This window comes from Aptenodytes patagonicus, chromosome 1, assembly GCF_965638725.1.
Source record: "Aptenodytes patagonicus chromosome 1, bAptPat1.pri.cur, whole genome shotgun sequence".
Lineage (NCBI taxonomy): Eukaryota > Metazoa > Chordata > Aves > Sphenisciformes > Spheniscidae > Aptenodytes > Aptenodytes patagonicus.
The window spans coordinates 74,487,041-74,513,988 of record NC_134949.1 but is presented as its reverse complement, the minus strand read 5'-3'; the positions used below and the strand labels follow the sequence as shown (position 1 = coordinate 74,513,988).

The window sequence follows — 26,948 nt, the reverse complement described above, 5'->3', positions numbered from 1 at the left end:
GTATTGGAAATAAATTTCCAGTTTCTTCATACTTCACCCAGAGGTAAAATACGCTTTAGATTCTGTGGAAAAACTGTCGGAGAATTTCGTTGTTTATTTGTAGGTTATACCTATCGCGTGGAAATAACTTTTATGTTCTAATTTGTACAATACCTAGCACAATGTCAGCTAGTTCACAGCTTGGGCTCTAAAACATTATAGCAATGCAAGAAACAAATACTAAAACATACATCATTACAGAAAATTCACTATATCCAGCATCTCACACAGCTAGACATGAGCTAGCTTCAAACTGGAAACCATGCAAACATATTAGCATAGCACTGTATTCAGTCTAGCAAGTCCAAGATCTCAACAGGGATTATTAGTTTGAGCACAGCACTGCACTAACCTGCCTATACAGCTTCCAGTCTGCTGTGGGCTCACATCCCACTGGCTTGGAGCCTGGGAAGGTTGGGTCTGTCTGCAGAAGACTGTGCGGGAACACTCACAGTCATTTAGAGTAACATGAGGAGCCATTCAGATACAGAAGCTCCACTTAAACATTTTTCATTCCACTACCACAAGTCTTCATGTTAGCAAGTCAATCCAGATCCACTTGTGAACTACAGCTACTTTATTCTGCTTTGGCGTAGCAGACTAGCCAGTATTCCCTAGAAGGTCTGCACCATTTTGGTACACTAAATAGGCCGTTAAAAATTAAAACAAAAGAACTGAACTTTGCACAATTAAGATGCCCAACTAATTCTACATAGCTTCAGATCATTAAAACACAGAAAAACATAACAGGAGTAGATAATACCTTCTTAAAGTGTTCCATGTATCAGTCTCTCAAAGAGAAAATGTATTCCACGACAAAAGGTTACATAAAAACTAAAATCATCTTTCTGGATATGGATTGATAACATGAGGGAAAGAAAAGGCAATCATAGATGCCTTTAGTTTCTTAAGACCAAGTATTATGAATTAAAAGTCAGAGCTAATACACACATTAAAAGAAACCAAGTTAGAGTTACATATGGAAAGACCGCAACCTTATCCCAACAACATTCATTCTGTCTTGTGACAGTACAATAAGCAGAATGAATGCATTAAAGGAATTACCAGATTTTTTAATCATAAACATTAAGTGCCTCAGACATAACTGTGTGCTATTTCATGGTATTACTGAATGCAAAAAACATGTATAAGAGCAAAACCAGGTATGTGCATTTCTTGATTTAACATTCTGAAATACATTCAGTGGTACAGAGGATGACTGCACTTTCCATTACTGGTTTCATACTCCCCTCCTAGAGATCCAATGCTGACAATAGGCAAAAACTACAAGTATAACTTCTTAGGTTATGGTCACAAACCACAGCCAGTTATTTAAATAAATAAATATATAAATATGTGCATACAACAGTTGGGGGAGGGAGGAAGATTTCACTCTAGTGGAAGAAGCTGGGTAGATAAATCCTGGAGATCTGACATTTTCTACAATACAGGAAACTCTAGCATAATCACTATTTCCTTCGATGTTTCTTATCTGTTCCAAGATCACTGGTCATGCGTCAACTCTAAATGCAATACATTAAGCATCTTGTAAATCACAGACCTGTCAGGATGAGATTTTTAACTGCAGAAGCGAGTCAAATCAAGGTATTTCAGTAGCAGTTAAAATGAACAAAGTGCCAATTCTGACCTATTGGCTTAAGAGAAGCCCATGTAAATCAAAAACAGCGAGCAGGTAGCAGAGGGGCTCACTGCTTGCTAGAAGCTGTAGGTAGCATTCATTCCTTCCCTCCCAGTGTATGAGGACTTTCCAAGTCCACCTTTTCACGTCAGGCAGAAATTGCAGTAAAATTCAAAGAAGCTCACCCCACCGAAAGACCACAGCACTGCATTCTAAAAAGAAATGTCTTCAGAAGGCTAATCTGGCATTCAAACGTTGGGCATCATCCACTTTAAACAATCTGTTTTATGTAAGCATAAAACAAAACCATAGCCTGTTTTCTACATTCCCACAATCTTGGATTACTTAGGTTACTGGCACAAAATTGCAGCTTCCTTCAGCAGTCAGCCCCATGGGTCAGCTTGATTCCTTTGAAATATTATTAGCTATAGTTTCTGAAATTGTAACCGTAACTGTCTTCCACAGAAATGTTTGTGAAGTTCCCTAGAATGAATCCAGGCTATTTTATTTGTCATTGTCTGGGGTTATTTTTTCCTTCATTTATAAAGTTTTTATTTTGACAATGAATTTAAAGAGACTGCAAATAATTATTATAATGCATGACACTGCAACCAGTACCTGTATTCCCATCATAACTTTCATACACACACACCCCCCACAGTACAACGTTTTCTAAAAAACTGTACCCCTTTCTGGTGACTGCAGCTAATCTTCAAAAACAGAGCCATAAGGCAGGAATGGACTTACAAATTAGACTTCAGCCTGAGCCAGCTGTTTTTTTCTAGTATTATTCCCTTTGCGACCATCTGTCCCACCTGCTTATATATTTTTCCCCTCACACAGACTCTCCACTACAATGATTTGCCATTCTGGCTGACATACAAGTATCGATGGAAAGGAGACTGGATTAAATCCAACTTTGTGCCACCCAATATTTGGAGCTTTGGTAAGGCACCTGCTTGACTGCTGGTATAATTAAATCTGCCTTAAGACTGCTTTAGTTTATGCCCAGCTCACCTATGACACAAACACTATCAGGGTTTGTTGCCCCTCTGTCTGTCTTCCTTCTGGACTACGTCAATGAATGGAAGGAAACAGTACAGTGCGGTTACACAAGAGCCTCCTCTCTGTAAAGCAATTTTTGATTCTAAATACACTAGCACACTCTACTGAATGAATCTACTGAGATCTATCTTGTCTATTTATTAAAGGTGAATTCACAAAACAACCCTGCACTCTATACTTGTGAATTCTTGGGGTTTCAAAACTGGTTGCGTGCCTGGTTTTGTCAACATTTTCCAAATCAGACCTTCTGGCTAAAAAGTGATCCTAAATCTTCCTTCTTGGGCAGAATTGCCAGCGAGACACAATGCAAAGAAATGAGGAAGAGAAGAACTGGGAAGGGCTGAGAATGGGGAAAAAGAAATTAAATGGCATGTTGCTACACGGCGAAATTCTGTAGTCATGGACTCTCAAGAATTCTTTGCTGTTTTCAATGAGACCAGCATCAGAATAAATCTTATCAAGGAGTCCAACACATTTTCTGCAGCATTTATTTTCCGTATCTGGTTAAAGCCTGGTAACTAAAAGGGAAATAACTACGTAAGCATAATTCAGAAGACTGCACAGCAGTGACACTGCCCAAAAAATCAGGAAGAACATGACAGTTACAAAGTGTATCATTATAATTTCATCTCATGAACTGCTGACAATAGTCAGCAGTAACAGGAAGGGAACTGCTGAAAAAGCACAACTGAGGTCACCTTTTTCTGGGTACTATTTTTAAACATCTGCAAAATACAGATGAGGCTTTTTAAAGACTGTAGAGCAGGGAAAGAGAGGGGGAGAAAGAATTACAGATGTGTGACATAAGGAATAAAGGCAAAAGAAGCATAAAAGAGAGGCAGAAAAAAGGGAATGAGGACAGAAGGTAGAATTTAAAGGAGCACATGCTGATGGGCTTTACATTTCCAACAGAAAATTAAACGTTGACATCTGTGTCCATACAGTGTTTAAAATGAGCTCTTAGTTACTAGCACTGCATTCAGGAAGGAGGCAGAGGAAAAGAGTGATATCTTAACTGAGCTCAGTTCTAAGCAGAAGATTAAAATAAAAAAAGAGGGATTCAATTTCACGTCAGTTCCTGGCAGCTGCTCAGCATTCCTTATTATCATAGCCCTGTTTGCTTGTTGAGTGCTGATAATGTGCCAGAGCTGTGGTGTACTTTGGAGTCCTTCTGAGATCCTTAGCTCTGCAACTTTGAGACCAGATGGAAAAACCTACTTTTGAACACCATTCATAATGCCAAAGTTTAACAAATAATAGAGTGTTACATAGACTTTGTTTGGAAAACACCTTAATGGGGAGAATCAATCTTTATTTCTATTGCTTTTGAAGCAGATAAGAGTTAAAAATAAAATCACCTATACCATTTTAATTTTTGCTTAATGACGACTAACCTTTTAGCTAGTATCTGAAACTATAATAAAGTTCTTCTTGTAACATTCTTAATTTCTACATTGAAAACATTTTCAGCAAATGCAACTTACAGAATTATGACGTTCAACCTTGTCAGTAGCTATGAACGTCTGTACAACAACCACTACCATGTTACGGATGCTGTCTGGCACCATCTACTGAAATGCTTCAGACACTCATCTTCTAACAGGCAACATACCTTGAAAGATTCGGTCATATGCTTTGCTGTTTCTCCCGAACATCCTCCAGCCATGCACTCATTCTGACAGCCCTAGAAGAAGTAAAAACAGAGGAAATAAAATTCAATGCACATTGCAGAAAAGTTGATACACATTCAGTTAATTCTTTTTAGGGACAGATTGTATTGAATGATCACTCAGACTTTGTCATCAGTTAATATATTAGCAAGAACTTCTTGGTAGTTTCTTAGCACAACTTTCTACCTTCTAGGTTTTTAGTTTTACTTCAGTTGCATTATTTTGCGCAACTGTATTTCAGGGCTTTATAGGAGAGACAACGTCTTAGATTAGATTACCGCTCTGAAGTGCGGAAGGGTATGGACAACATCACAAATCTTTCATTCAAAGCTGAATAAATAAATTGTGGTTTTACACAATTCCATCAGATCCCAGTTTCTCTACTAAAGCATCCACCTAACAGATTTGCTTTTGCCTTTTCTCAGAGAAGCCTGACTAGGCAGAATGGAAGAAAAAGGGAAAGAACTGTTTTTGTTAAATCCTTCATTAAATGAAGACAGTGATAAGGAATGCCCACCTACATAAATACATAATCAGAGTATTTTGGATTATCTGCTATGTTGAACTTAAGGGTTCTGCCACTGACCATGCTAGAAAGGAACTGAAAGAAAAGGAGTGATAGTTCTCGGCATCCTTCTGTTCAGCAACAGAGGTATAACAGACAGGTGCAAGCCATCTACCTAAAAGCAAGATCCCCAGTTTCCACAGCATCAGGCTAGCATCTTTGTGGACCCTCTTGCACTAGCTAGACCTTCCTTGCCAATGGCCAGTAAATGCATATTACACCAAACAGCATGGAGCAAAGGAGACAGATACAGCCCTGACAGCATTTCCTGTTTCCAAAAGAGCTCGAAAGGCAAAGTGGGGGCAGAGGTTTGGGAGAAGGAGGAAGGTGCCAGGAGCAAGACTGTCTGGGGGATGGGCCATGAAGGGGATGACTAGGAGGATGGCTTTAGAGAAGCACAACTGGCAAGATGGAGGGGATGGCAGCAGGGATGGCTAGCTGCTGAGAGGAGGCCAGTGATGGGTGGGCATGAGGAAACGGTCAGGCTGGTCAGAGGGGCTCTCTAAGGGGGTGAAGGAAAGACAGAGGCACTAAGGGAGGTTGTTGCCAGGGCTGACAGGCAAGGGGCTTTCAACCCTACAAGGGAAAAGCCCTAGCAGGAGCCTGCACTGGCTGCTCACCACTTGATGGCTGCCTCTCACCCTGCCACCCCTCAGCCTCGCTGCATCTTGGGTGGGAAGTCCCAGCCCAGGTGGGAAAGCCCCAGGTCAAAGGTATAATCCCCTGAAGGAAAGAGGTGCACAGGAAACCCTTCATGGTCAGCCTGTGAGATCCCTGCCCCAAGCTCTTAACCAGGGAGCAGCCCTCACCCTACAAGGAGGGCTGCGTGTAGGGTGGATGGCAGTGCCGGGGAGGCACCAGCCACCACAGTCCTGCAGCAGCCACCAAACTGTGGGGCCAGGACTGGGGCCGCATGGCTCATGGGCTGTGAAGCATGACACACACGTCGTGATTTTTTTCCCTTTTTGCAGATCTTGGGGATACAGTAGACGGTGGGGGGGGGGGAGGAAGCACGGTATCTTCAGTGGACCTTTAACAGATAGTAGGCTTGCTACCAACAAAAGAAAAAGCAAACTCCCAGCCACAACAGATCTCACTTCCTCTCCCCTCCCCCCTAACGCCCCAGGGAGGCCATAACATCCCTCCTGCCTTTTCTCACCATCAGCTTTAACCTTTCTGTTCCTCTTTTTTTCTAACCCTCTATAGCGAGACATGCAATCACAGCTACAGGCTCCTTCCTATCAACTAAAGGAGGATCTGCTGAGAGAAATCACAAATCTCTTCACAATGTACCAATATGCTTTACCTTAAAACCTTATTAAAAATATGGTTTTTTACTCCAGAAAGGCAAGTCTTTTTGGTAGAGTGTTCAATGGCATTCAGTGTCAGACCCTAGCAGGACTAAAGTGTTTCCCAAACTGAGGGACAGTCTGAACTAAGCACTGTGTAACAGGTCCTTCCTTTCCCTGTAATTCTTCAAATACTTCCAAATTCAGTGGTAAAATCCCAGGCCTTCATGACACCATCAGTTTATAATAGTTAAGTATTCTGCAGGTGAATTAAGCCAACTGATTGTTCTTTGCACTGCAGTGAATTAGGATGGAGAGTGTGCTGGTTACCAGCTAGCAGGATGGTAACTGCCAGCTGTGGAGCAAGAATTTCTCAAGCAGCTCCAGCTCCATTGCTAGCTTTTGTCTAATATCTAGCATGCAAAGTTGGATTTTCTAATAATAATTACCAGTGACAGCAAATACTGACAAATACTCAACCATTACGCTTCAGTTTCTTCCCATCTCTGCTTTATGAAGTTGCCCTAAAGCAAGTGTTGGCATCAACACAGAGGACCGAAGCTGGATATCGTTCAATATTCTTTCATGATCTTTAAAAAGATACAAAACTTGTATGTGAATTTCAAGTGTGGACCACCTACAGGAACAGCCCCTAGGGGCTCGATCGTGTTGCCCTTCAGTTCAAGGTTCCCACTGAACTCAGTTAAATCAACAGCCCATTTTTTGGGCATGTGCCATGGGGCCAATCCTGTTCTCCATGAAGTCATTATGTTTTACAGATTTAACTCATATTTAAAGCAAGTAGCTAACTGCCTTTGTTAACCGCACTGAGATTAAATTGAGTTAATCCCTCAGCACTAGAAAGACATACCACAATTACTTTCTAATTGATGGAGTCATATTTTAATGGCTCCATGGCTTTTAAATCTGAAACATGTTGTTAAATGCAATAGGGAAAATTACTCCCTGGTTTAGTGCCAACATTGCCAAGGGAGATATGCCAAGCATGAATTTGCCCTTTGTGTTTAATAGCATGGTAGATTTAAAACTGCATCCATTAAACACTGATGTTATCCTAAAGATACATTTGAGCCACTGGGTCAATGTCTCCGCAAAAGTCACTCAAGTCTGTATCAAGTTGCTATGCAATTACACAAGCATGACAGTATTTCCTATGTTGTGTTGTAGAGATGATAACATTTTCTTTACGGTATATGTAACTGCTTTTTCTAAATTGGAAATAGGACAGCATTTCACAGTTTTCCTTCAAAAATACTGAAATTGCACATTGATTTATGATTACTCTAAAGCCTGTATGAGAAAAAAGTGTAAAACATTACACTAGATCAAATTTTGTTAAAAGTTGGTTTTATATGTCATTGTATCACCAAGAAACACTACTAAAATAAAGACCTGGTGATAGGTAATTCTGTCTTTACTTTTCTAGAAGATCTCAATGCTATAATAATCATTGCAAATCCTTTAGCATTTACAAAAGTAATCACAATACACTCAGTTGGATAATAGTTCTCCCTCACATTAGTACTTACTTCCAATCTAACTCTTACATAAAGAAGAGGTAGGCCTTAGGGGGGTTAGTCTCCTCCCAACATGTGAAGGGCCATTGTGTGTGTAACACTTACCAGCACTTTCGGAAATTTTATACTTAATAGTATAAGTGCAGTATAAACCTGCACTTCTGCTAGAGTTTTCCCAAACCTGAACATTCAACTCCTGCATTTGGTCCTCAGACTGCATTAGACATGTATTTTCAAAATCTTTTAGCATCAGGATGCTCCAATCAATGCCTCTTGGCTTTCCCTGCTGTCTTTGGCACACCTTCTCCGACTGCTATTCTGTTACAGGCATGAGACCTTGCAGCCAAAGTATTGACTTGCAAGAGCACCCAACCAACTTCACTATTACCATTTTGCCGTGCCTCTAGTTATGCTCGTCTTTTAGGGTATCCTCCTGCATCTCACAGCTTCTTCAAAACAGAGACTCTACCTCTTTTATGCAGTCAGATCACTCGCCCTTCAGCTGAAAGGACCTTCTGCTACAAAAATAGGCCCATCTCCTCCCTAAACTCCCTAGACTTCATGAGTCTGCCTTAGTTTTTTCCGTGCCCTCACACTTGGTGGCTTTTGAGACCCAGTGGTAGCACCAATGTCTTTGTTCTTGTTTGGGATTATCTGTTCTGTAAACTGCAATTCTGTCAGATCCTTTGTCAAACTGCTGTTCTTAGGTTTTAGCTACCCCATTATCCCATAGGCTCGTCCTCAGTTACGAAATAGGAACTGAAGATTATCAGAAGCTTCATCACTGTAAACTTAAGCTGCAAACTGCACTTCCTTAACCTACGGTGTATGACATTATTTGATAAAAAAAAATGGCACCAGTTCTCAAAAAAAAAAAAAAATTTGCAGTTACCTCTATATGCCATGTACTTTGTCACCTTTTTACAATGAAATCTAATTCTTTAATCAGTTCTGTGCTAACTTAATTTTCCCTGTTGTCTGATAACTCTTCTCACCGCTGGGGAACAGAAAACCTCCCCTAGTGGAAGGTAGGAGTAAAGAAATAAATTGCAAATAATTTCTACAGAGTTCACACTTTCAGCTAGGAAATCACATTGGCCGCTTTTCAAAACAACTCAAGATCTGCAGTTTCACAAAATCCTTAGTCATCTTTTTGGTTTCACCAGTGCATGCTTATCCAAGGCAGCCCACAGACAGCTCTGATGTCTCCACTCTGAGTGAGAATTTCATCAACAGCACCAGTGCCCTGCTTAGAGTACTACCAGTAACAGGGAACATCTGAAAACCCAGTTTCATGCCCACAAAAGAATTGCAGACCGTGCTTTGTTGGCAGGCATTGGCTATTCATGGAGGATGAGAACCTAAAGAAGCAAATAAACCACAGACACACAGCTGTGGCTGCATATAGTTCCTTCTACCAAGGCAACCCCATCTCCTGCTATGCAGAGGAACTTAAAACCAAGACTATCTTGTAGCAGTCATCAGGCCCCAGCAAAGATGGAGTGGGAGTTTCCTCTCAGTCTGAAGTCATGTGAAAAATAGTTTTCAATGAAGAAAGTCCTTTCTGAGACATTTCTCCAAGCTAAAACAGTGTCTTACTGCTTTTTCCCATGCTTGCTTCTGGCTACTAAGTGTCTAAGAAATATTTTATGCTCTAATTTACGCTGGAAGGATAATGAAATTAGAATACTTATCAGATTCCAGGAATCTAGCAGATCAATAAATTTAATACATGACTTGTACTATGGTGCTGCCTACAGGCGAGCCAAATCAAGTGCGTGATGACAGGTAGTTCGGCATTCAAAACCACACAAATCAGAGTTGCCTTTCTGTTCCAGGTATAAAATAGAGTCCAACATGCACAAATGCCACATATTCTGTGTATTGCTACAGTCATATAAAACACTTCCATGACTTCAAAACAGTTTTCATCTGCCCCTAGGAAATGTCAATACAATTTGGCAGCCACACCACATAAAAGATGAATTTGCATAAAAAAACCAGTAATGATGTTCATAGCTTTAAAAAAAAAACCAACCACCTGCTGTCAGACTGAGAGAGAAATTCTAATATTGCTGTAGGGCCAAGTCATATAATACTATTTTTAACATCAACTAAAAAGGTATTTACTTAACAACATTTATTAAAGACTTCCAGAGCTCAGGAAGCTCACTTATGGAATCTAACAGCCAGGCATGTTTACCTCAGCTGTCATGGGAATAGTTGCATGATACAAAAATAGTTTAATACTGTCTTTATATTGTATGTATGTGAACATGAACATAGACATATGTATGTGTTATCATGCAAGTGTCACCAAGTACATTCATTGGGCTGGATCATTTACATGATAGCATGGCACGCCTTATCCACATAACTTCTTTTAAATCTACTCTTTTAAAAATCAAGACAGAAGGAGCAAGAAGACTAATTCTTAAATTGTATTTCTAACCACTTATCAAGCCAAACAGAGATCTCTGAGGTATCTTTGTTCGTTAGGTTGGAGCACTCTCCATGTATTGGCTTGCCAGTCTTCAACGATGAACTCAAAGAACATGTACAGCACTAATCCCAGAGCAGCTCCAATGGTACACCTCAATGTATGCACAGATCAGCACTGGGGGGGGAACCAAAGGAAAAAAAAAGGACAATTTGGCACATGCACGTTCAGCGCTTAGCTTTTTTACTTAGTTTGCCAAGAATTCTCATTTGTGTTGATTTCTGCACTTCCAATACATTTCTTTAAGACTACTCTTACCTAACATATATCTGCCCTGATGCCTCGTCTGCTGGGCATTATCACCTTACTGTGGCTGCTTGTTCAACCTTGAGCTGGCACTAATGTTGGTTCAACAGCAAGGCAGTGTAATAACAGTATACAATAAAGAAAAATACAAGGCAACTAGCATAACAGAAAAAGAAAGCTTCCACATTATTTAATGATAAGTTTGCATCAGAGTGAAAGCATCAGGGCCTAGAACATTCAAGAGTTTCTTCATCTAAGAAAGCTGCATTGCATAAAGTAAGGTAGAATTAAATAGATTATCATTAAATTAGTCCAAAAGACTGTGCAGGCACTTATCTTCTGGCTTGAGCAGTTTACTTGGTTTAATTTAAATCAATTTAAGTAGTTTGAATAAAACTGAAATATGCTTCTCTTAAAACAAGAATCACTGGTTTTATTATGTTTAAATAAAAGACAATTCAGATTATATGAGCACAACTTATTGGTTAGAAAAACCTTAAAACAGAGAACATAAAGAAATGGAAATATTCAGCTAGTCCATCCAAGATTCATATTTAGTAACATTTATAACTATATCACAACTGTAAAAGCAGACCAAGTTGGTTTCACGAGATTAAATAAATGCAGGACAACGTTGCCAAAGTAAAGTCATTGCAGTCAGCACTCAGGTGAGAAACCTCTCTAGGAAATAACGCCAATTTTTTGACTCAGTGCTTAAATTAATATTTGAATGAGTGCAGTAATGCCTAACCTGTTGTACAAGAAAGCTTGTATCAGTTCACCTGAAAGGTAGCAAGGCAAGGCAAGGTGAAGGATAACTACTTCTGAAATCCAAAAAGAACGTGTGCTTGACAAACTGGATTATCAAGGCTAAAGGGAAGAAAAGACTTCACCAAAAATAGAAAATAGATTAATTTGTTGTAACTAACTCTAAGGAGAATCTGACCAGGGATCTATTCAGCTTCATGCTGAAATTATTTTGCCAGATATTTCAGAAAATTTACAACATGAGCTGTGAATTACACTCATAAAACATGGGGTCTGAAGTGTGATCCTTCCCAACTGAAAAATATTGAAAACCTACCACCTGCCCCATCCCATACAGGACATAAAGCAGTTGTACATCTCTGCATGGTGTCCCTTTATTCAATAGTTAGTTCTGTCTTAATACATTTCCTGCACAACCATACAATCCTCCTTCCTATTTTCTTTACAGAAATAGGCAAGTACTCTGAAGAAATCCTCTTTGCGAATGACCTGCAAATGCAATATGCTTTAACCTTGATTTCTAAGCCCGCTGCTCATACTGTTCTTGTTTGTTTTCCCTCATGTTGCTCTGTCACTCCCCAGTGCCATTTCCTCTGCCTTTACCCTCTTGCTCAGTTCACTGACTCTTCCCTTCTGATTGAGGAAAACAGCCTCCTACTATTAGGGGAATAGGCAGATGACCTAATGGAGCTCTTCCATCTCTAACTCCTATGAACAGTGCCTTTAAGTGCCTCTTTTGTTGGTTTGTTTGTCCGCTCTAGCATTAATTAGGTTTTTAACAAGTGCATTGTTTGCTAGAATGGCATAAAGAAAAACATGTTAAAGCAACCAGCTGGATCTGGTTGACCTATAAATTCATCCGCCTGTTTTCTAACCAGATAGTGTCTCATGGCTATGTGATATGGTTATTGCTCAAACAAAATAAATGAAAATCTGAAAGTCACCATGGTTTTATTGTGTTTAGGCCCAGTTCTCATTGATATGAGATCTTTTACATCGAACTGGCAACAAGAAAGGCTATAAATGCTATTACATACTTTCCCCTACCACTGTAAAAGGGCTTTGCTGTTAACCACAGGGAAGCTTGTGTTCATTATGTTTTCTCTAACATTTCTCTTTGCTCATGTATTCTATAATCCCAGGTACTAAATTAGCATTTTAAGATTTTGTAGTAAAGTTAACCAGAGCTATGGGATGCATTTTTAACTGCACTGTTATACCAGCATAGATGACCCTAAGCACAATAAAAACTATTCTGCTGATTTTTCTCAGGGATTCAGTTATACTGGCTATATTTTTTATTCTGAGACAGCTGTACAGGTAAAGTACAGATCTGATTTAAAGATGCATAAAATATAGCTTACAATTTATTTGTGAAATTGCCTAATGGTGGAAACTACACACAAATACTGCAGCTGATAACCAAGGCAAGTGGCTTGATGCAATTACCAAATGATAATGTGAATAACATGAATGCATACACAGCAGAAACAAATAAAATCATTGTCTGAAGAGTTACTGAGGGTTTAGAACTGGAAGCAGACAATTTAGTGCGGGAGACCAAAGCTTCTGCAGTTTGCAAATAAATCATTGTAGACTCCTGGGGAAAAAAAAACCAAAAAACAAAACACAAACCACAAGCAGAGACAGTGATGGATTCCAAAATGAGAACTGACATGCTTAAAGAAAAGAGCTAGCAGACAAAAACGTGTATTTAAGGACATACTCCTGTTTGCAAGCTCCCTCATAACTATAGTGGAACCAGAAGAAACACAGGGTCAGGCCTGAATCACTGGCCTGTATAAGGGGTCATTTGTAGCTATTCTCAGAGTGCTTAGACCGTGTCCCATTTAAGTCTATTTTGCACTGGAATAAAGGTTTACATAAGACACTGAGCAGTGATGAATCACACACTGAAAACAAAAGCTCGGCGGGGGGGGGGGGGGAGGGGGGGGAAGCTTTTGGAAGAGAAAGGAGTTACTTTTTTCACCACAAGTCCTGTATACAGTCCTACTAGAGATAATAAAACAGTAACTTACACAGCTGGCTCTCTAATACCACTAAGTACAGTAAAACATTATGCAACTGTGCATGTGGTTGCTGGTCTGTAAAGGGCAGACATACGCTGGCTTGATATCACATCTAGCCCTGATAACTTTGCATGGCCTATTTAATTCATCACTGAGTATCAAATGCCACTGGTGCAAAAGCATAAGCAGCATGACTTTCTGTATTGCGTTAGGCTGTTAGTGCAGTTATTGCCTGTTCCCTGCTTCCCAAGCGGTTTGTTTAGCTGTTAAGTGTCTAACAGATGAAGCTGATAAAGCATGGCAGCGGCTATCTAACCTGGGGATCTGAATGGGCTCAATACTGCAGGTACACTCTGCTTGACTAGTCAGAAGAGTACCCCTTATAAATGTGCTTCTCTGCTATGTTGGTCTTTTCAAATGGCTGAGCATAGTCCCTGTTTTTTGCTTGCAGGTAGAACTGTATACACCCAGATATGTGTTCTGCCTGGACATTTGGCCACAGTGCTGCAGAAGGACCCAGGCTTGAGCTTTCAAGTCTTACAGTGGATTGAGTGATCTAGTAGGTCTCTTTAAACGGGTGATGCAAGCCAGGGTAAAAAACCAACCAACCAACCAACCAAACCCAAAACAAAACAGAAAGACACCAAGCTTTGTCTAGAGGTGTTGCAAATACTGTGCTTTCTCTTGAATTCTGATGGTGGGCTGGTCTGTATGACGCTTGCAGTTATTTTACTGTTTTTTCCAGGTAAAGAACTGAGACCTTCATTATTTAAAAGCTTTAAACAAATCTTCTCACTGTAAAACCTGGAAGCCTTAAAAATTAATACTGTCTCTACAGTCACAACACCTAAGTGAAGGAAGGTAGAAATATCTTTCTCTTTGACAGACAGGAAATTTAGGCATAGATTGTCCCATCGGCATACCTCACACTGGTTGGCAGTTGCTTCAGAGAATTCACTGGGAGGTGGACAGGTGTCAGAATAGGGCATTCACAGCTCCCCAGGAACTAAATCTATAGCTCCTCTTCCTTATAGAGACATACCCATCAGATCCATTACAGTTCTTCTCAAGGAAGAAGAAGTGTAAATGATCGATGTGGTCTTGGCTGCGCACTCTATTCACAGCTAAGCCCTATGCAAGCTTCTTGCATAACAGCACACAGGTGACGGCTGCAGAAGACCTGCCTATACTAGCTCCAGTGGGTTTTAAGCCTGGCATAATTGGTTTGAAGTAATGGGAGATCTCTCCCTGGCTTTTACCAAAGCCTGGGTTATATCCTTCAGACGTGTCTTTTGCTGTGTGTTCAAACACTGCCTTAATTTGATTTAACTGGACACAATTCAACAAGGTAGAAAAGAAGTTGAAGCTTTCCTCTTGATGTAAAGGGCACTAGGAACAGAGCTAACCCGCAGGGAAAATCCTTGGAACCTGTTTGAAGACAGCACCTACCATGATGTTCGTGTTCTTGTTCAAATTAACAACAAACTACAGAGAGGGAACGTATTTGCATGATAGACATCCAGCTCAGAATATGCTAGGAACTTCTCTTGCTTTACAGTCTTTATGAGTTTCAGCGGGTACAACGAAAGGTAGTAAGCATAATCCACCACACCAAGCAAATGTAAATAATCCCATGGAAGCTTACTAACAAGCCAAGAAAAGCAGAGCACAACTACAGTGTCACTGTACGGTGTCACACATTACTGCCTTGAATGTGGAAAAACACCAAGATAACAGCCACAAGAAGCTGCTTTTCTTGATGGTGACTGCTCAAAAGAGGTAAAATATTTTAAACTAGTGACAAAGCCAGATATTCCACCTACTTAGTATATATTCAGCTGTGTAACAACTCTATGACAGGGAAAAAATCACACATTCTAACAGTCCAAAATTTTGGAGTTGCATTAAAGTTACCCTATGTGTCCTCTCTAAATAACCTGTGAGCAAGCCCTTCATCTGAAATCCCCTATCATTTGTTGACAGTGCCCAGAGCAAACTGGATTCTGCCCAGGGAATCTGAGAGCAAAATAGCACTCAGCACATTAAAAGTGGCCTTGAAAAAGTATGGTCACGGATGAGGTATTTGTAGAGGTGTCAGCATTAAGCACGCATTAAGCACGCAAAGCAAACAGAGGCCCTTTGCCAAAATTATAGTATGGTAAAAGGTCGTCACAAATCAAGAGTGACACAGTCTCTATTAGAAAACATGGTAAGTTTGAAATACTAAGAAATGGCACTAGTAATGAAGATAATAAACAGGCCTATGACAAGTAACGTAGGCTTGTCCTCTTACAGCTCAACATCTGTATCAATGACCAACCAGCCCTGTTCAGCTCAATAAATCTAAATTGACAAATGACTTATTTGTAACACCCCCATGAACCAAGGGTTTTGCCCAGCTTCAACCCACATGAATATCAATACTCTTGACTAGAATGTCTCTGTCATTTCTGAATTTATGAAGATAATCTTAAGCATCTTAAAACAGTTTAGAATTGGATCTGATGAACTGTCCTCTTTTGAAATCCAGTTCACCTGGAAATGGCAGGACAGAACATTAATTTTATATGTATGTTGCAATAAATATTTTGCCCAATTGACACGATGAAAACATTGCTGGCTACAGCAAAACCACTTAAAAGAAGATCCAAAAGGAAACAATTGTAAGTGCAGCATTTTCAGCTCAATGGGGAGCCAGAAAGGAATGCTGATGTTATTGAACTTCTATCTCCAGGTGTCAAGAAGAGAATCAACCTCTAAATGCCAAAAATCATCTCTGAAAAGGTGTTGAAAGGCAAAGGATAATATTAAAAAATGAAGCTGTTCTAATGGCACAGACACTTGTCAATATGAAAAAAGCATAGACTACAGAACTTGACTTTGCATTCTGTAAAGCACTGTGTTACACTGAGGACGAAGCCTGGGCCGTGGACCGGGCCACAGCACAGGATCAGATTTAGAAAAAAGCACAGCCGTGTTAGAAGGATACAGAAAGAACAAAAACTGAACTGAACCAAATACAGTCAAACAACCCAATGGACTTGCTTTACGGTTACAGAAACAAAACAATTCCCAGCATGGGAAACTGTTTCATTTGTCTCGCAAACTGCACTTCTGTTTCTAAAGACAGTTAATCCAGTTTAAGGCAGAGTCTGCAATTTAGTTCCCATGCACATATAAATAGGTTACAGCGTATCTAACCACCATACTTGCTTAAAAAACAAATGATGTACTCATGATGGATAAATGCCTCAAATATACGAGCATGTGAATACAGTATGATTTTTTTTTCCTGCGTGCATGCATGTATACATGCAGCTGTACAGCTGTGGCAAAAATTGTGGCTGCGTAGCCACTGTGTGCTGTAATACCCTATGCTACAACTACTACTTCATGTTGTGTAAGGAACAAACTTGGCTCACATTACACTTCTATACTACTACACAACTATTCATTTTTTACAGCTTTCACCCCCTATACTTCAGGCAATACTTTCTAGCAATTAGGAAGGGTTTTATTGAGTTTTAAGTAGACACTGCCACAGTATAGGGCAGGATTCAGGACTTACGTTTTTGACTCTTCACACTAGCACTGACTGTGACCTTCATAATTCGATGATCTTAATAAATCTTCATGTTCTGTTCTCAAAAATTATTATGGTACTTTTGAATGTTGTAAAACTATAGATCCTATCAAAAAAATGACCTATAAAAAAGCATTTTTATTCATCCAGGATCAAAAACTTAACCTCTCCACCTGTTTCCTCAAACTTTAAAATCAGGGAAGTAAAACCTGCATCATGCATCTGGTAAGAAACTTACTTAACAACTAGCCTGCTACATATGTTGAGGATACTGCAAGTATTAAAATTTGCTACAAAGTTTTCTTCCCCATATTGTTTTGATTAAGAATTTCCTTTATTTTACTGGAGGGTGAGAAACTCCGTGCATCAACAGAAATTATACTATTACTGCTGATTTTAAGTGGACTTGATGTGTTTTTTAATGAATTGCATGATGATATGCAGTTGTATAAAAGCTTGTGAATTAATAATTTTGTTTTAAGAGTAGAATATGCAATTTTGTATGGTATATTATATTTAAGATACAGTAATTTAAAATTCACATTCCAGAAAATCAGAAAGGTCTCCTTTTTTTCAGTACTTCATATAGTTTTGCCAGTGTTTTATTTTCCACATATCAAAGGAAAAATTACACAATTTAGAAAATTTAGCATCAAATATTACAGAAGTGAAAACTACTAGACAGAACCTTTTCAAAAGTTGTAAGAATTCTAACAGTGCATTGAACTTTACTTGCAGTCAGTTGCATTGAAAAGAAGTAAAAAGATGACTTCGCGAATTCATTTCAAAACCAACAAGAAGCTGTTATTTTTTAAAAAGCCAGGGGTATTATAAAAACACCAACCTTAAGAAAAAGATGTTTGAATCCCTGAGATATCCCCTTAACTTTCCCTTGACATTAGTAACTGCCCTAGGAGTTTGGACATACCCCTTCCCTTCCCATGGCCAGTGCCTACTGGTACAATGATCCTTGTTTAAAGAATTATTCTTAAAATACATGGTAAGAAGAAAAAAAAAAAGTCTAGCAAACCCAGGATGTATTATGATTATGAGAAAAAGTACTAGCTTGGCTCTCCAATGCAGATGGGGAAAGAAAGTACAGTACTTAGAGGGAAGGTATTGAGAGTGTAGGAATGAGGTACAGTCCTCTTTCCTGGCTCAGCGGTAGGCACACTGATGGAGTATTGATAAACCTTACCATGGATCCTAATGAGGTAATTAAAGCAACAAGGCTCCCGGGGGGGGGAACCCACCCAAAAAACAAAACCACCCCAAAACCCCCAACAAACAAACTCCAAAGGGTCCAAAGAAAGTAGCATTTTTGTGAAGAGACTTGCACCAACATTACTGTTCAACCTCTTCTGTTAAGCACTTGGAGTTCCTCAAGATAACAGAGAGGAACAAAATGTTACTACTATACTGACATGCTAAAGAAATTACCTTCTGCAAAGAAATCTGCCTATACTGGTGACTTTAAAGACCAACTTTGCACAGAGTTCTTTGTACTGTTAAAAGCCTAGCAAGCAGACCTCTGGACAAACATGTACTGATCCACACTACTGTGTCAAAGACTAAGACTGGATTAAAAAAAAAGTCTTAGTTCATAAGCTTTTTTCCAGGACCATAGGAAAATCCAGGCTATAAGGGGCCTCAGGAGGTCTCTAGTCCAACCTCCTGCTCAAAGCAGGGTCAGCTCTGAGCTCAGACCAGGTTTCTCAAGGCTTTATCCAGCTGGGTCTTCAGAACTCCCAAGGATGGAGACTGCACAGCCTCTCTTGGCAACCTGTTCCACTGCCTGACTGTCCTTGCAGGGGAAATTTTTTCCTTATATCCAGTCCCAACCTCTTTCATCTCAATTTATGCCATTGTCTCTTATCCTCCTACCATACATCACTGCTGAGCCCGGCCCCATCTCCTTGATTTTCCTCTAGATTTTGGAAGGCTGCTATTACGCCACCCTAAAGCCTCCTCTTCTCCAGACTGAACAAACCCAGTTCCCACAGCCTCTCAGTGTCGAAGTTTAAAAAAGTTCACTCTCAGTAAGGGTAATGCAAATTCAAGTGTTTATTACAGAAGTGATGACCCCTAAGACAACACTCTAAATAAAATTAAACAAGTGGACATGACTTGCATGGCGCTGATCTCTCTGAATGTTAGTGGAAATTAACACAATCAGAACCTAGTGGAATTAAACCCTATTCATATACCAGGAAAAACAAAGTATTTTCTGTGCTTACTAAGAGTGTTTTTATTAAATATTGTGTGAAATGCTCTAATAGGCAAACTGAATTAGCAATAGCTGTGTACCTACCAAGAAGTCATATGCTGCACTTCATTAATGCATCAGGTATACTCTAAAATAAAACTTGGAACAAACTGCAGGCCTCAAGGGAAGAAAGTAAATGAGTAACTCTGTTGTAAGGGTATTATGACATTAGTTTGTAAAAACAGTAATAAACTACGGGCCAAGATGCACAAAAGACAGACGGGTAAAAGTTCTTGATCGTTTTAAAGATAGTTTCAATTATTTAGTTCATGTTAACTCTTTTGGACCATTTGATGTACACACCAAAGGGCAACATTAGGCCTTTCCATAAGCGTAACGGTGGATTTTCATCTGCAATAGCATATGGTAATATTTGCTAAACTGCCCTTCTACAACAGGTGCCCTATTTTATGAGGTAATATTACCTGTCCCTTTAATGTGTAAAGTCATAAAGTAATGAAATTGTTTCCAAGGTAAATGGGACCACCCATTCACTTCATCCTATGTAAGAATTGGAGGTATCAAGCTGCAAGCATGTAAGTGGCTATGAAAAACAAATTAGGGTCATGTACAACTTTGGTTTATGCCCAAGTATCACGAAAATTCAGACATTCAAGATGAAGGTTGTACATTTAATCTCTACATTACAGCCATCATGGCAGTTGGATAGCCACAATTTATTATCAAAAGCTACAATCAGTATTCAGTGGCTTGAGCTCATAGAAGTCTCTGATGAGCTTATCTAGCACTGTGGAGTACGTAGTATGTCACTGTAGTGACATGAAGATGCCAGTCCTCACGTGCATGGCCTAAGAAGGCTAATTGTGCAAGTTTTCCAAACAGAATTTGCCCCTTAGCTCCTTCATTCTAACACCGAAGGTCCTGCCTTCAAACCTACTAATCATCTGCAGTTCGCTATACATTCAGCTATGATTATTCATTTAAGGAAATGGCGTAACATAAGGAAGTAATGAAAATAATGTCTGTTCTGATTCTTTAGCACGCCCACACCAAATAAATTGTTTTAAAATGGCTGAAGAAATTCAGAGTAACTGAGTGCTTACACAATTATTGAGCGGATTTACCTCCTTTCCTAACATTGCCCTCCCAGGGATAAATTCATCACTAGTGAATTCCATTTGAATTATTTTCATCTATCAAATTAAATCAAGGATATGGCCTACGGACTGATTTAGCAAGATATCAACTCTGTTAAAGCTACCTAATGATTTTGCAATCTTCTTTTTTACCTATGACTTTGCAGCAGATTTCAAAACTCAATTTCCATGGGAAAAATCAGAATATCCACTGGATCACACAATGCTAGGAGTGCTAGGCCTGTCAGTAACAATCAGTGCAATAGGTGGACAAAGCAGGACTGCAGAAACCAGAGGCATAATTCATTTCTTATACATAGCATTCCTTTAAACAGGCCAGAAAGAGAGGGTTGAGGTTGGGCTGGAAATGGTTCAAGGAGAAAGGGAGGCTTCTGAGTAAAAGCAGGAAATGATGAAGGGGGAGATGAAGGGATAAGGAGCTGTAATAATGCTGTTGCTTACTGATACCTTTATAAATTTATTGGTTTTTGCATAAGTATCGTGATAGTCAAATGGTAATTTTCTGCACCTTTGATACGTGGTCTATAAATACACAGTGACAGCCACAACCCTGAAGAGCTTACAGTCTGAACAGCTGAGGCAAATAAAGGGTAAAGGGCTCAGACAGAACTGACTTGCCCAAGGCTGCACCACTTGCAAGTTACAAGAGTGTACTTTTACTGCTGCAGCTATTGCTTCATGCTGTCTTTTCTACAGTAAAAATACAAAGCAAAGTTAGGTTTTGTGCAGGTGAGAAGAACCCAATGAGATGTCAGCGCTGCTTTGAGCAAACAGGCAGGTAGGTCCATGGCTTGCCTGCTACTTGTTTTCTGCACGGGCATGCCACAGCATTACTGCCAGGTGCTGGATAACGCCCTGGAGATCAGGGTCATGCCCTTTCCTAGACACACAGCAGGTACATTGAAAGTGATATAAAACATGACAGTCTGTCTCACTCCTTGACATGCTTGCATTCTGTCCCTAAGCATTCTGTCTGGGGGCAGCTGCTTTGGGTATTTTCCCTGAGCAGTTTCAGATCAGTTTTCTGCCATGGCTGGTCTGCCACTCTCCAGTTGCAGAAAGTGCAAATGGGACTGATCAGCGCCTCCCGAGGCTCCTCCAGAGCACTCACCCATTCTAGGCCTGCCATCACCAGTAGCACCTGCACCACTGCCAGACCCACCCAGGAGAGAGCAATGTTGATGAGACCTAGGATGGGATGAGAGTAACACTTGTCATCATCAGCAGAGAGGAGCTGGGGAGACACCTGCCAGTCACATACCTGTTGCGCCCATATTCCATCTGTTATAGTTACCCGAGGAGAGCAAATAACTCGGTCTTGTTTTTCCTCAGCTGTTAACTTTGGCATCAGGCTGCAGCTGTGAAGTTCACAGTCAGCCCAGCACAGACCTTCTTCAAAACCCAAGGATTGTTCTTAGTGCAGCTGTTCCACAGGGTATAAAGTTGCTGTGATGTTCCCTCAATCTAATTGAAAAGCACCCGTGCTATCTCCATACCCTTTGTCTTGACAAGGAAGACTTCTTTTTAATCCCCAGATCAGCCTCACTAAGCAGAAGAACATAAACGTGACATTTATAAAAGGATAGTTCCCACAGATGCTCGCGTCTCACGTTACTGTTCACTACCAACAACTCCTCTTCCATTATTTAAAGTTATTTCTGAAATTACTCAAAACCTCTAAATACACGTTACTGGATTTTACCCATAGTCTGTTTTAGTACAATGGCAGACATAAGACCTATAATAAACTCACATAAAAAGATGGCATAAAAAGACATGATGCCTGCGAGCAGACCATATCCTTTGCATTTTTTTTCTTTTTAATCGTTAAGAGTCCCATGTTACAAATAAACAGTAAGAAATCCCCCCCCGAGGAAATTACACACCTTCCCTTCCCCCCCCTTCTCCCTCCCGACTCATTATTTCTTTTCCACACACGCTCTCTGCAATGAAAGAACATGGAAAGAGGTAGAATCACACACATCCTGCTTCTGAATCTCAAACAATAAATCTCTTGGGGACGAAAATCTCCTTCGCAAAGCATAAATAACAAAGAAGAGCATTAAAATCCGCGAATACAAATCCGTAAACTACCGCTTTCCTTGCTTGCCAAGGAAAAGTCCCTCTGCTACCCCGCATGCCCCGAAGGATGGACGAGGGGATTTTGGCAGGAAACCCGCCCCGCTTACCTTGATCATGCTGGCAAACGGGGGGTATTTCCCTGCCGCGGCGGAGCGGGCTCTCGGCGGGCCGCCGCTCGTTTCGGGCAGCGCTCGCGCTGGAGCCCCGCGGATCGCCGAGCCCCCGGGTGCGGCTGCGGCGGCGGCGGCGGCGCGCTGCGCGGGCTCGGGGCGGGCCGAGCCGCCTGCGGGCGCCGCCGGGACGGCTGCTGCTGCTGCTGCCGCTGCCGCTGCCGCCGCTTGCGGGCTCCGATTGCATCAGCGGGCGAGGGCGGCGCGCACGCCGGCCGCCGCTGGGGAAAGCGGCGAGGGGCTGCGGGCCGCCCCGCCTCGCTCCTCCCTGCGGGCACGCACACCTCCCGGCGGGCCGCCCCGCCGCCTCCCGCTTCGCCCTCGCCCTGGGGAAGCACCGGCAGCGCCCCAGCCGGGGACGACGCCGGCGGGCGCTGACCCACCGCCCGCACCTACCCGCAGGGGCAGGTCGGCTTGCAGGGTTAGTCGTGGCCCGTGGCTCGTCCCTAAAATGGCCCCGCATCATGCGCTGCGCCTAACACGCAGAGCTAATTAAATGCTTTTACTGTAATTTATACTGAGGATAACACGTTCTTCCTACCCCTCTCCCTTAACAAGCATTAAGAAACTCATCATTTTCAGTCTCTGAGTCATTTCCTCCTTCTTGCGTCCAAGTTGTCTGACACACCAAACACCTCGCAGTTTATCCCTCCCGTCACTAGCAAGCCCTTCAGCTCTCTCGCTGCGAGGCAGGCTTTCCCCAGGCCTTCCGCCTTCTACCGCTACGTGCACAACTTGTGCTAAGTCCTCCAGCTCTAGACACGAACACGGGAGGAGCCCACACAACCCATTTTATTTGGAGCTAGCTGGGATTACCAGATGTTTCACAGTGGGGCTCTGGGTCCTCCCCCTGCTAACCGGTGCCTAGTCCATGCTGAAGTCCATGTAGCTACACCTTCACAGAGCTTCATACCTCGGCTGGCCATCTTACAGCCAGCTGGCCTGCACTGCTGTGTCTCTGATTGCTGTGCGTAGGCACCTGGCAGGCAGGTGACTGGCAGGCAGACCAGCACCTGAAGACAAGAGAATAAACATCAGAGGCCGGTCTACTCTGTTACTTCTACCAGTGCCGCTGCCAGTGAAACTGTACAGCAGTAGTACAACAAAACCACGGATTTTTAAGAGAAAATCCCAGTGTAACCACAGTGTAATGTTCACAGTGTGCTTACTTTCATCTTTACTGATTTTACGGTTAAGTCTTTTCTTCCTTTATTGCTGTCCTTGTAAAAAGTTTCCCCTTCTGATCTGCTTGAGAGTAGTTGTAGAAAGCTGTTTCATCTCAATGCTACCGTCAAAAGTGTCAGCTTCTGCTTTGCATGATGTACATGAATTATTCTCTCTTGTATAGTGCCAGAGATTGGTTACATAAACATAAGTAGAGGTCTGTTCCTGCCACTCTTCAGCCACGTAAGAAAGTGCTATTTAATGGAATTACAAAAATTTGGATTCCAAAGAAACAAGGGTAAACAACGCTACCCAAAATGAAAGTTCACGTGAACAGTGATGGCTACTTACTAGTGGCTATTTAGGAGAGAAGAAAGATGGAGCAAAAAGCAGGAGGCAGAGAAGGCAGCGAAGAAGCATCAGACAGATACAATTCATCAGCAGTGAACTACTACTTGGCGCTCATGAGACCAATTCAATCCATTCACGATGAATTATCTTCAGATTACAACCACAATGTAGGAACAACCATGTTGGGTCAGGCCAAAGGTTCATCTAATTCAATACCCTGACTCTGACAGTCGACAATGCCGATGCCTACAGAACAGTTACAAGAATAGAATAAGCACGTAGGGGCACTTCCCTGATATGCTTTTTGCCTCAAGGGGTTCATACCACAGCAATTTCCTGAAAGATGGATTCTTTAGGCTTAACAGTTCTTTGCGGATTTTTGTTCTATTAATTTAATTGTTCCTTGAACCCAGGTAAAATTTGGCATCTGTAAGATCTTGTGCTAATGAGTTCCACAATTTAGCTCTGTTCTGTGGAAAAATACATAATTTTGTTTTATTTTGAACTTGCCACTTGAAAATTTCACATCATCCTCCCTTCTTCTGATACTGTGAGACTGTAAACACAAAGATCAAAATATTCATGCCCTCTATGTACTTTGTGATTTTACAGACTCCTGTTGAATCCTCTGTCAGCCATCTCCTTTTTCCAGATGAAGAGTCCTAATCTTTTTAGTCTTAATATAAAAACAGTTCCATACCCGTAAGCATCCTTGATTTAGGATGGGGACATGAACTACACAAAACTCTCAAAATGCAGGTCGCCATATTTACTTTTAATTTGCTTTTTTTCCTCTGTTTCTTTTCCTAACAATGCCTGGTGTTCTGTTTCCTAGTTTGACTGTTCCTGAGCACTAATCTGAACTGATATTTTTACAAGATGTAATTCCAAGATTTCTCTCCTGAAAGGTAATGGGTCATTCATAACCCATCACCGTTTACATAAATTTAGCATTTTTTTTTTTGCCATGTGCATCATTTAATACTTGCAGACATTGTTATATGTTATTTTGACAACTGTGTACTCAATTTCATAAGGTCCTTCTGCAACTCTTTGCAGATAGCTCTAGTTTGGCTGAACTGTTTAACACCGTTACGCTGAAGGTTTTAACCTCATCAGCAAACTTTGTCCTTTCTCTATTTGCCTCCATTTCCCTACCATTTTCTCAATTGCACAGACTCTCTCTATCTTGTTTCTTATCTTTTAACCAGTTAATGAGAGCAACCATAAAAGCACCTTCCCTATGGGAGCTTATTTTCTGCAAGCCTTTGGTAAGGGACCTTGTCAGGTCCTTTGGAAATCCAAGTCGACCATATCACTTGGACCTCTACTGTCTGCACGTTCACTGAATCCTTCAAAGAAGTTTCTAGATAGGCAGGTCAGGATTTCCTTTCAGAAAAGTCACGCTGAGTCTGCCCCTCAATGTGATATTTATCCATATACCTTTTTGCATTCCTTATTACAGGTTCTACAGTTTCTCCAGACTTACTTCAGTATCCTGAATCCCTCTAGAACAAAAGCTGTTTGAATGCAGTTTGAGGTCTGTTTCCAGACCTCAATTCGCCAGTCTGAAGGGTACTGTGCTGTGAGCCCTTTTTCTAAGTTCAAGTTATCCTCAAGCTACTGCCAACTATTGAGGTACAGAGCAGAATCCATGGCCTGGGATTCAATTCATAATGAAGAAAGAGGAGAAGGAAAGGAAAGGGAAAGGAAAAATGTTATCTGAACTACAGAGCATTTGTGCAAAGCCAAAACACCAAGTTACCTAGGATATATATTAAAAAGAGATCTTTTTATTGATAGTCAAGCTGGCCCTGAACTTGGAAATAAAAATCAGAAAAAGGAGACCAAAACTCAGAGAAGCTACCGAACTTACCTCAAAACTTGCATCTTGCTGCGACACCCCAAAAACTGAAATTGCCATTAGTAAATGTGCCATACAGACGTATTTTTGCAGTGTTGGCTTGCATTGCCTCAATCTAGTTATACTTCCTCATCTAACACTCCAGAAGTTACAATGCAAGGGACATTGACTTTATCTTTACCTCTACTGATTCAATCAGTTGTATTGATCCATCACTAATAACGTAAATTTTCTACATTCTGAATATTTCATTTTCATAAAACAAGCCATCGTTCATTTCTACGCTAGATTTTCCATTAATGCAAAGCATTCTGTGAACGCTTGACAGCACTGTTAAACTTTAGAAGTTTTAATGAGTAAGTTTTTCACAGATATGAGAGAATTAGGTAATTTATATGCTTTGAGTCCAAAGTGTTTCCACAAGTTCTAGAGGTTCACAAGGTGAATAGGAGCTGCGATACCCGGGGCCTTAGGGCCAGATTATGTTTGTAGAGTGGGCACAAAAACCTGTGATTAGTATGTTCCATTCCTTTTGCCGGTCTGCACAGCTTCTGTGCAGAAGAGCACAGCATTCCTTCTGCTTGCTGTGGGCTTGTGAGTGGAATTTTTGCAGTAAACCAAAGAGGTTTCAATCGTGCACATTATCCAAACCAGAACTGAATAAACTCACATTCTAGCCACAGAAATATGGGGAACTACCATTGGCAAAATGAAAAGGCTCTATGATATAAAGCCAAATGGGGAATTTTGAAAGAGGCAGCTTGTATAATTCTGTAATTCCGTAAGGAATGAAGGGCTGAAGCCCATAGCTTGATACACTTTCAAAGGTTTCCTCTTATAACTCCGGTCTGCATAAAGAGGATAGGGTGAAGGTGGGTAGAAACCAGGTTTTCCATTTAAGAGCAAGCTGGGATTCTGAGATTTTTTTCCTTGTGAAATGGAATGAAAACTTCCAGTAGTAAAATGTGGGGAAAGCAATTTTGATTCAATCAAAAGGTATC

The 26,948-nt window shown here is 40.9% G+C and overlaps 1 protein-coding gene across 4 annotated transcripts in view; it reads right to left on the bottom strand.

Annotated features, from left to right (window-relative positions):
• The window catches only part of BCAT1 (branched chain amino acid transaminase 1), a 75,211-nt gene that overhangs the window by 44,905 nt on the left and 3,358 nt on the right, over positions 1–26,948 (bottom strand). For 2 of the 4 annotated variants that reach the window (XM_076342671.1, XM_076342663.1), the window contains exon 2: positions 4,356–4,427. In XM_076342671.1, the coding sequence (XP_076198786.1) occupies positions 4,356–4,409 (54 nt within the window). In that variant the 5' untranslated portion in view covers positions 4,410–4,427. Of the gene's footprint in view, positions 1–4,355; positions 4,428–22,505; positions 22,616–25,959; positions 26,002–26,948 lie in introns of those variants that run through there. The other 2 variants (XM_076342652.1, XM_076342643.1) reach the window with 2 other exon arrangements.